The following is an 11127-nucleotide window of genomic DNA, read 5'->3' as shown; positions in this document are numbered from 1 at the left end:
GAAGGTCACAGTGTGGTAGGAAAGAAAAATATGCAAACAGATAACGACCGCCCAAGGTGGAAAGTTCACAATACATGGCAATGATCTTTGCCAAGCTGGTTTGAATGCCAAGGAGCATGGAAAGCACGCCGTGAAGTATATCAGAGTCTTCTTCCCAAAATATACCCTGTTCTCTCAACCCCCTCCCGCAACAGCAAGAGTTCCTGAAATTCCATCCAGATTTGTGTTAACAATTAAAAAATTTTTAAAAAACCAAAACAGCTAGAAAGGTTGTCATCCACATCTCAGTAAATTAGCTTAATAAACCTACTTTTCTACATCTAGTAAAAAGCACCTACATGGAAAGAATGGGAGTTTTAAGAGGCGAGGAAAAGAAACAAGAACTAATTTGGAAGACAGCACATTATAACCAGAGGGAATGCAGGGAAAGGGCACATAGAGAAAGGAGAGGATCTCTGAAAAGGAAAATAGAAACTCAAAATTTTCAGGCACAAGAATCCATTAGAATTCTAATACTTCCAAATGAACCTAATTTCAAATGGAAACTGCCTCCAGAATGTTTACTCACTTCAAAATTCTCTGATCCTTCCTCCTTTTCTCTCCAATGAGGGATCTCTGCCACCATCTCTGTAAGCATGGCTGTCACATCACTTAAATGCTCTGGTTCGTAACCCCATCACAATTATTCTGCTTTCCTGGAATGTTTGGGTGGTCATGGTTGCGAGAGGAGGGATAAAGAACAGGAGAAGGGGGTTTGATAGAGCCATTCGACAGAAAAAGAAGAAGGAAGATATGGATGAATAAAGATTAATTTAAGGAAAAACAGAGTTACGAAGGAAAACAGAACTAGAAAAGGATAAATTATAATTGATATATGCCCAAAATGTTACTCAGTTACTATTTCCTTCTAGATACTTGGTTGGCCACTATTCACAGATCTTTATCCGTTCCTTATCTTTAAACTCCAGATTTCTCTTTTCTATTATTGGCCATTGAGAGTGTTAGAAGAAAATTTTTTCAATTGTTTAATTGCATTTTGAGTGATTTGGTTTCTTTAAATTCTAAACATTATGGGTAAAACTGGATTAAATGTAGCCAATGCAAGGCTAAAATCTTCAGGCACAAAAATCCATTAACTTTCTAATATTTTCAGAAGATGAACTTAATTTCAAATGAAAGCTGCCTGCAGAATACATTAAGCATGTTCTGGATACAATCCGTTTTGGCAAACATGCTGTAAAAATTCACACAAAATTTCACTGAACTAAAAGTAAATTGCCCACAGAGCAAAAAATATTTTCAATAACTTCAAATCCTAAACAAAGACACTCCTCGGAAGAAAAACAGTACTAAGAAAGTATACAGTAATGATGGATGAGTTAGAAATTGTGGTTTTGTAATTTATCTCAATTGAAGAGATTATCTACATTTACTTTGATTAACAGAGTTGATCTGGAGGCCCTATTTAGATACAACCTGAAATACCAAAATTAAATCTCTTTATAGACTTTATTGTGAGATAATAAAACAAATTTTTCTTCAAAGCATTACAAACCAAAATTACAACTGCTAATGGAGTACTAGAATGTAAAAATGTTTTCCTCTGTGAACTATATCTTTTAGTAGCTGAAATTACTTTCATTCATTAGTTTTCTTATTCTGGCACATGGAATATCAATACTTTATAAGATAAAGTTTTCCTAAATCATCCTTCATTTGTAGGAACCCCTAAGTGCCAAATTTCACTGACTGCATAGTGGGTAAATAATCGATTACTTTGTACACTGAATCACCTCATTGAACAAATTTTGATGACAATATTTTCACATGCCACTCTCAAAGTTGGTATGAGAAAATTTTAAATACATGCAAACTCTCACATTATTTTAATTCTCTTACCAAACCAACTATGATATAGATAAAAGAGAATAGCTTTTATTAATTTTCCTACAAGTGAAAAAGACAGATAAGTTGCAAATTATGCATTTTTAATTACAACTAAGCTGAATAGAAGCATCTCCATTATTTAAAGTTGAGGAATGGGCTATACAAATTCCCCCTTATGTGAAAACTTAAATGCCTTTCTTTTCTCTTTGCTCTATTCTCAAGATCTCATCTGATCTGATCTGATCCTACCGTTACCACCCCAGTTCACAGACCATTAGAGTCTTGTGACTTTCCATCCTTTAAGATCCAGCTCAGGCATCTCCCCCATGAAGCCTTCCCAGATTACCCAGGGCACCATGTCTTCAAAGTGCCTTCTGCTTCTGCCACTAACCTACTGCATTCCTTGAGTAACAGTCAAGCTTTCTATTGACCACTTGTCACAGATGCTGTTCGAGCCCTGAATGATGAATTGGTATAGATGTCCTGAGAATCAGATTATCTTTTTTTTTTTTTTTAACTTATACTCTCAACTAGACCATGAACTTCATTTAATACTTACCGCCATGTTGTTTATCTCTTTACATCCCCACACTGGCCACTTAATGGCATTTGTTATAAGGATGATGGCATCCATTTGCATAGGACGAAAACTTCTCCCCTGAATTAAGAAGTCATTTTTCAGTTATTTGGCAAAGAAGCTTCTGAGACTGGAAATGGAAACTAGGAGTCCAAAAAGACACTCTCGATTTTAATAGTGGCAGGACCAAGAATAAAGCTCCCTGGTGGTGGTGGCCAATGGCATTATCTCATGGTGACAACCAGGAAGTCAGAAAATAATGCTGGGAAGGTGTCATTAGAGCTACAGGGTAAATACCCCAAATGCCTAGACCAAGGACAGGATCTGTGATCCCGGAGTTCAAGCTAACCATGAAAGGATCAGAAATTGGTATTCTGTAGACTTTTTTAAGAAATGGTTTTGACATCCTCCAAATTTCCCTTTTGTTTTCGACACGTTAGGTAAAGTTGTTTGAAAATCCAGTCTACCTCAGCTCTGCTAAAGGAAATGAATTATACATTTCACCTTTGCCCAAGCAAAATAGGGCCAGAAGAACATGGTCCAGCAACACCTTAGTGTTGGAGGAAAGTCTGGGGGAAAAAGGCCGCCTGCTTGGTTCTAAACCCTGTGAGATCTAGAGTATGTTGGACCTAGGATGGCAGCATTTTAAAACAAACATTGCATTATTTGGAGTGAGCTCACACTGAAACACAGAAGTACTCTTGCATTAAAAACTGAAAGTGTATTATTCGCAAAAATTCAGAGCACACATGCTATATTTCCTCTATGGTACATAGTAATACATTATTGAATAAAGATTATCATACTTTTTCATGAATAATGAGTTTTCCTCTTGACAGTATAAACAAGGTCTGTTTCCTCAATTACTTGTATACAAATGTAAACACTATTCTTTCATCATAAAAGTAATGCTGAAGCTCATCAAGGAGTACTTACTCTAAATATACTTTTTTAATGACAAAATGTGTTTTAAATATTGTGAAATAGCTTTTCTGTTGTATTAACTACTTTTAAAGCGATGAACATAACACATTATTTCAGAATTAAACTATCTAGAAATTTCCTTACCATTGTCCCAATAATATAAAATAAAATTCAAATTATATACTTAGAAGTTATATACTATGACTTATATAAATTTGTATTTCAAATTATATAAAGTATATGCTATAAAATTTTAAAGAATAAATTCTTAATCTTAAATATAAATTCTCAAGATAAATTTATCAACGTTTCAGTGTTTCACATCTTTAAATTTGTGCAATACCCCACTGGAAGCAACAGAACTGTGGTAAAATTCTTAGGTGAAATTTGCTGAAACTTCTTGAGTCATATAATTTTTAAACCCTCTAACTTTGAGACAGACTGAATAAATGTGAAAGACTGGATCAAGTTTCTCATGTTTACCTTAAAGACTACCTATAAAAATTTAGTTTAAACATGGATGCTAAGCGAAATAAGCCAGACAGAAAAAAGTTGAAAAATCACATGATATCACTTATATATGGGATATAAACCTAAAAGCAACAGATGAACAGGACAAACAAACAGAGACTCATGGACATGGACTATAGACTAGTGGTTACCAGAGGGTAGGGCGTGGGGGTCAGGGGATGAGGTAAAGGGGGTCAAATACGTGGTGACGGAAAGAACTCTAACTATGGGAGGTGAACACGCAGGGTAAGCATATATATGCTTTGCTGTTAAAGTGTACAGCTGAAACTTATTGGATTTCATTAACCAATGTTACTATAAAAAATAAAAAATAAAAAAATTTAGTTTAAAGCATTGATATTTAAAAATATGACATCAGTGTGAAATTTGCGGTCACTATTTTCCCTGCAAAGCTGTGGAATAGAGTTCTTCTTTCCAAAGGAATAAAAATTGTTCTTTTTTTTTTCCTGAAACTTCATTCAATATATTTCTTTAAGAAGTCAAATACTTTGTATATTTCCTATGTCTGGGAAATGGGGTAATGAATATGCCCAAAGCTAAAAAACATTAAAAAGTACTAACTTAGAAACTATGAAAATAGAAGACATCAATAAAATATATTCTATACAGGACGCCCTGATCACACACCATTTTTTAAATATAAAATATACTTACAGAACTTTAATATCAGCATAAAATGATTATATAGAATTTTTTTTTTTTTGGTGTGTGTGTGGGGAAACTGGTTATTCAATCTTGTCCTTGATTGAGTAAACAGAAATTCACTATAAGAACTATTTTTGGTATGAAAGGTAATCTGATTCAAAAGTGTTTAGGAATCACCTGAGATATTAGAAGAGAGATGTATACAATCAAAACAGGTTACTTAAATGGCATTAATATTTAAATGCATTAAATATAATTCAATGGCATTTAAATATTAGGATAGAAATAGTAGTAATCGTAAAATGCCATTTTGGCACTGTTATTGGTATTCATCGAAGTATTAAAGAAGTGAAAATATTAGAAAGGTTATACTTTCCTCTTATTTTACTTATTGATAATTAAGAAACAAATGAGTCTATGGAATAGTAATTCTCTCAAGTAGAGCACATAACTGCATTTAAGAAAAAAAATTGTCACTTTCAGGGAGTCCTTGACGTCTCACTTCTCCCGGGGCCTTTCAACTGCATTGGCCTCTTTTAAATGAAGAAAGGTGAAAACTGACTTCAGTGTGCCATCACCACTCTGTTGTGAATAACAAAGAAAGGTGGCCCACAGAAGACCAAAGAGTCCAGAGCAAGCTGTTCTCCACTGAATAGGAACAAAGCTAAAGTTGACCAGCTGTAACGGAAAGAGAATACGTTAGGGCTCCACGTAAACCAAAGCCAGGAGTGAGCATTCTGAGTAGTTTGAAACTCACCTGTACAAAAGGCCAGTACATCAGACCAGTCTGGAATTAGACAAAACACGAAAGCTTTATTAGAATGCCTTTTTAATCACACAACACAAGCCTTCAGTTTATTCTACAAAAGATTGCAAAATACCAGGCCGAAAGAATGCGGACGTGGTATGATATTTCAGACTAAGCCGATTAAATTAGACCACTTAAGGTCGTGGGGAGTTGTGACAAAACCTTTTGGGTTCAAGACATTTTTAGTAGTTATATTCACAGATCCAGACTTTGCAGTCATATATCAATCGCAATTTTCCTGTTTACCCCAAGCAAATGATACAGGAACATACTGATAAAAAAGGATCATCAATAAAATGTTTTGGTTTTGCTAATTGTTCCATATCCACAACAAATGAGTACAGAGAATGCCCTGTACAAAACAACGCAGAGGTTCAAGATCAAGGTGTTCCCTTCGGGCGAGGCTGAAGATTTCAGTCTCTGATATTTGGAATTTAGGCTGCAGTCCTTGTTTTTGGATGGATCGCTAATCTGTTTTTAACTAGATTTGAACAGAAGGAAGGCCGTTTGGCCCAGGTGGAAGTAGATGAAGTGTTCCCTTTGACGTGTCACATAACTACTGAAGTTCCTCCCCACGACGCAGCATCAGGTGTACGTCTTGTCAAATTCCTTCTTAAGAAAGGGACCCCATGTTATATTTCCTCAACGCCTCAGCAGCCACCCCCTGCCCCTGAGTCCTGTTGCCTCTTCTCTGACATATGGGTATTTTTGAGCACGGCTTCTCGGTGGCACGTGGTTACGGCCGGGCAGGGGATGGCCGACAGCACCAGGGTTGGGGTTGGGGGCGGGGAAGAGCTGGCACGGCCCCAACCTGGTGGGAGATGCAGCCGCTAATCAAATCCTGGGATATCTCAATAAAAATTAGAAACTATAGACTAAACTATTCTTTGTGGAATGACTTGCTAATAATATAGTCTGCTATTTCATGCTGTAGAATTAAGTTTAGCTGGCATTTTGGTGCATTACAAAATATTTCAAGATAGATTTATTTTAACAGGCTTTAACCTGTACATTCTGACAAAAAGGTCATCATTATGGATTTTTTTTCCTCACAGATAGAGGTCTTGGAATGTAAATTATACCCCCCCACTCCACCCCCCAAAAATCCTGGCAGTTTTGTCCAGAACACCCAAAAAAGGTAGCCTGTATGTCTTCATTGAAGATCATTTCAAAATAGTCTTTAAGAGTATTACACTAGTAATATAAAGGTGGTATTACTTCCTTTTCTTGTTTTTACTAATCTTTATTTTCTAAAGTTTCTACAATAAACTGTTGCAATAAAAGTTATTTAAAGTATATACTCATTTAAGAAATTACCACTTCAGCAAAAACAATCAGGAGAGTGAACTCATGCAAACATGGCTTTCCTTCTCATGGCAATTTTTTTCTTTCAAAACACATCATTACATCATGCACAGGTCCTGGTCTCCTCTACTATTCCCCACTAAAAGGAAAAAGGACTCCTCGGAGAAACGGCTGATTCCAGCCCTGGAGAAGGGCAAACACAAGGTATAAGATGAGCCCGGAACATCTTGTTGTGAAAGAGTGATTTTTAAAATAACGGGGGATGTCACAAGGACATGGGAGCTAGCTCGAAGGGACCCTCGACTGGCCCAATCTAGGACACTTAAGCGTCAAAAATAATTATCCGCAGGAATGAATGGTAAACCATTGAAAAACATGGGAATCCCTGAGTCCATACTGATAATAAACAGAGAAATAAGTAACTAAATAAATGGGAGAGAAGAGCGGGCTCTTGTTTACAGAACATTGAGAGCCATCCAGTTAATGTGGCACCAGTGCTGGAGCTGGAAACCCATCTTTTGGAACCACTACAAGAGCAAAGGCTGGTTCAGGCAGAATCGTCAGTGAGTACCAAATCCAGGGTGAGGGGAGATATTCTGATGGGGAGCAGGATATTTATTTGCATGGTCTTAAAGAGCCTCCCTACAGACTGCTTATTAGTTTCAAGAGAAAAAACAGTAACTACATAGTGGAAAAATCAGACACCTTGACCAGGTGGTGAAAATTGATGTCACCCATGAGAGGCAGAAGGATATCCTGCACCCGCTCCTCTGCTGTGATGACCTTGAGGAGGACACATCGCCACAGATGGTGTGTTCCAGCCAGGAAAGTATAACCTGCATCTAATCATTAGGAAACAACAAACTCCCCCCCGCAAGAAAGAGAACGCTTTGCTGTTTTGTTTTGTTTTGTTTTTTTTAAAGGGAAGACTATGTTTCTCAAAAATTTCAGTGTGCAATACATTTTTTTAAAAGGGCTAAGAAAATGTTCCCACTTAATGGGGACTAAAGAGACAGGAGAACTAAATGCACTGCCTGATCCCGCTCCTCTGCTGTGATGACCTTGAGGAGGACACATAGCCACTAAAGATACATGAGAACTAAATGCACTGCCTGATCTTTATAAATATTGGGAGATGTTAGCTCTTTTGGTATGCTTAGTGGTTACCTTAGAGGAAAAGAATTTTGGAGCATTTTGCTTTCTGGGTGAAAATAATGATCTGTTAGATTAAATTTAGGTTATTTAATTTCTTATATGGATTTATAACTTTTATTTGCTGTTTTGTTTTGTTTTGTTTTTTTTAAAGGGAAGACTATGTTTCTCAAAAATTTCAGTGTGCAATACATTTTTTTAAAAGGGCTAAGAAAATGTTCCCACTTAATGGGGACTAAAGAGACAGGAGAACTAAATGCACTGCCTGATCCTGAACTGGATCCTGTACTGGAAGGTAAAGAAATGCTATAAAGGCCATGAGATGGTCAAATGACAAAAATGAAATATGGGTAGTAGATGAGCAAAAAGGATTATCATCACTGTTATATTTTTCGAAGTTGATAACTATTCTCTGGTTATATGAGAACATCTTCATTCTAAAAAAAGAGATCGCTAAGTATCTAAGCGTAAAGCGTAATTCTGTGTGTAACTAACTCCCAAATGGTTTAGAAAAACATTAGAAAGATGGAGGGATGACATATAGAGCAAGCAAATAATGAAAGAAATAGAGCAAAATGTGAATAATAGGTGAACTTGGGCAAAGGGTATAAGGGTATTTTTGAAATGTTCCTGTTATTTTTCTGTAAGTTTGAAATTATTTCCATATTAAAGTTTTTAAAAACTATATCAAAGAGAAGGATGTAATATTAGATATATTTCTAAGAAATAATACATCTATCTGAGTTGCCATATTGCAAAAATCACTGTGATACTGACTAAAATTCAGAGACATGTATAGACACTCTAAAGCTTCTTTTTATTCATCTATCAAAACAAATTTAAGATCTCTCTGTCAAAATATTGTACCCTTGTGCCAACCACCTGAAGCCCTTATTTGAAAATATTTTTATTAAAATGTTTTTAATGTTAAAAATGTACAAAAAGATCTTGGTTGCATTTGCAAAAGTCTGTCTTACCATGTATGTATTCCAGAATTTCTTTTTCAGGTCCCCAAATATGTCATCCTTTCTCTGGAGAATACTCATACCTATTTGCAAAAACACACGCCAAAACAATTTTAAAAGATTCAGTAAGAAAAATACTGTATAACAGTTCGTATTCAAGTTTTCTATTTCAACATGTAAACACCGTCACTCATTACATCTGTCCCTTCTGACCCAACAGTGAAAATAGAATATAACCTCTATTCTAAAACTAGAAAAATTTTAAAGGAATAATAAACATGAAGTGAGACCAGCAGAGTATAAAAGTTAAAGTGGAATGATCATTTCTTTAAAAACTAAGAAAATTCACAAAAACAGCAGTGTTGAGATAGTGAGACTGTTGGTGACTTATCTTCTCCCACTTCCAAACTTTTTGTGATGTGCTTAAAATTTCTTAAATTTAATTACCTTTTTAATAAAGGCTGACGGCCTGGGTATTCTGGCGACTCCAAGTTTCCCATCAAAGAAAGAGGCTTTCTAACCAGAAATGAAAAGCAGAACACCAATTCAGCCTATTGTTCAACAACCCTGAAAGGATATTCAGGGAGCAAGGACAGAACCCTCCTATTTTAGGAAGGATTTAAGAACGAGTGCTTTAAAAATGCTATCTTAACTCCGATTAGGGAGAAGGGGAAATAAGATCCTTTCAACCAACTGAAGGGGATTTTTAGAACAGGACTCAGAGTAAAACTCAGCCAGAATACTGGTATCCCGGTCCACCTACCCAGCACTAATTAAGTGCAAATTTACATGCATTATTCCATTTGACTCTCCTAACCATTGGCTGAGGATGTTAAGAGTTTCGGAGGAGGAAAGAGCTCAGGGAGGTTAGTATCGGTCCAAGACCAACCCAGGTGTGGATTCTGAGCCAGACCTCTTAATTCCAACTATTCTAATCCCCTAAGGTGGCCAGGCACAAAGCATCATCTGATACCGGCAATTTCCAAGTGGAACAAAACACCCAACCCACTCCTTCCCGCCTTCCCCCTTCATTCCATCAAGAGAAGGACACTGGGCCAGAAATATGAAAAGCAAAACAAAGGAGCAACTGGGCAGGCCTCTGTTTCATAGGCCTCCTCTATGAAACGTCTTTCTGGTTTCAGGCATATCGACAACAGTCATTGAGAACATGGCATGAGGTGTGTTGTCTGGCGGCAAATCACTTCAACCTCTCTGAGCCTCGGTTGTCTCATCTGTAACATGGGAATAATAAGAGTACCTGCCTCACTGAGTTGTTTGAGAATTAAATGGGAATCTGATTCCCAAACTCCCAGCCCCCAGCTCCTAGCCTCTGCCCCACTGTACAAGGCCACTGTAGTAACAGGCCTTGTTGAACCAGTTTGCAAATCTGGCCAGGAAGTCATGCCCAAGGGACCAGACACAGATCTGACAAAGCAGGCAGCCCTGCTCTCTGGTCCTATTTCCCCTTGTCTCACCGACCTATGCACCAAGTAGCTGGCTGAGACCGCATCAGAAAGACCTGTCCTTCAAGTGTCCTGTGGGGTTTGTGAGAAAAGAAACGAAATCTGGTCCCCCAAAGTAAGATCAATGGGGGTGGTGTAGGTTTCTTCAAGGTGGTGACTTGACCACCTCAACCCCATTTATACAGTACCAACAGACACTAACAAGAACCTCTTGGGGTGATCTGTGATCCCCAACACCAAGGCCAGGCCCAGGAATCTTGGATTTTCTTAGGGTATGGGTGCCCCTCCCCAGCCCACTCCCTTTCGAGATGTTGAAATGCGGATGGAGGCCACGGGGCCTCTTCCATTGGTTTTGATATTTAGGGCCCTGAAGAAGGTTCCCAAAGTCAGGCCCTCAACCCCTAGGGTGGATTGTCTGAGGAGGGGCTCCAGAGACCCTCACAGGTTAGAGTCCTCTACAGCAGGGGTCTGAGGTCCCCTCACATTTGCTGAAAATCTGGTTACTAAAGCAGGTCTAGGACCCTGAGCGTGAATTTTCAGGGAAACCGGACCTCAGGTTCCATCAGCTCTGCTCTCACATCCCAGGTCCCTCGCATTTTGTTGGTGTGTTGGAAAGTAATGTCGCTAGTGGAAAAGAGACCCCTTGTCCCCAGGTGTGATTTTCCCAGAAGCAGGATGCCGCAACTAGGTCACAGGGGTCATAGCTTCTATGGCAACGAGCTGGGGTCTCTTAGCATCCCTGTGGACCTTTTATTGGGGGAAATGGATTCCCAGCCTTGCTCCCTCCACCCCAGTTCTGGCTTATGTCCCACACCGCACTGACCCGCCCCCAAATCACTAATTACTAGCCCCAGAGTCCTAACTCCGATT

At 38.0% G+C, this 11127-nt stretch overlaps 1 protein-coding gene and 1 pseudogene across 3 annotated transcripts in view; both read right to left on the bottom strand.

Moving 5' to 3' along the window:
* Nucleotides 1-1490: 1490 nt before the first annotated feature.
* The window catches only part of MPV17L (MPV17 mitochondrial inner membrane protein like), a 26053-nt gene continuing 16416 nt past the window's right edge, over nt 1491-11127 (bottom strand). For 2 of the 3 annotated variants that reach the window (XM_025046112.1, XM_006910901.3), the window contains 3 exons: nt 8807-8877; nt 5322-5351; nt 4549-5242 (listed from right to left, as the gene is read on the bottom strand). In XM_025046112.1, the coding sequence (XP_024901880.1) occupies nt 5063-5242; nt 5322-5351; nt 8807-8877 (281 nt within the window). In that variant the 3' untranslated portion in view covers nt 4549-5062. Of the gene's footprint in view, nt 2546-4548; nt 5243-5321; nt 5352-8806; nt 8878-11127 lie in introns of those variants that run through there. The other variant, XM_025046114.1, reaches the window with a different exon arrangement.
* Nucleotides 5353-7302, bottom strand: LOC112479118 (annotated as a pseudogene).

Source organism: Pteropus alecto, unplaced genomic scaffold (genome assembly GCF_000325575.1).
Source record: "Pteropus alecto unplaced genomic scaffold, ASM32557v1 scaffold34, whole genome shotgun sequence".
Classification (NCBI taxonomy): Eukaryota; Metazoa; Chordata; class Mammalia; order Chiroptera; family Pteropodidae; genus Pteropus; species Pteropus alecto.
The sequence above is the reverse complement of the archived record's forward strand: the minus strand, read 5'-3'. Positions and strand labels throughout refer to the sequence as shown.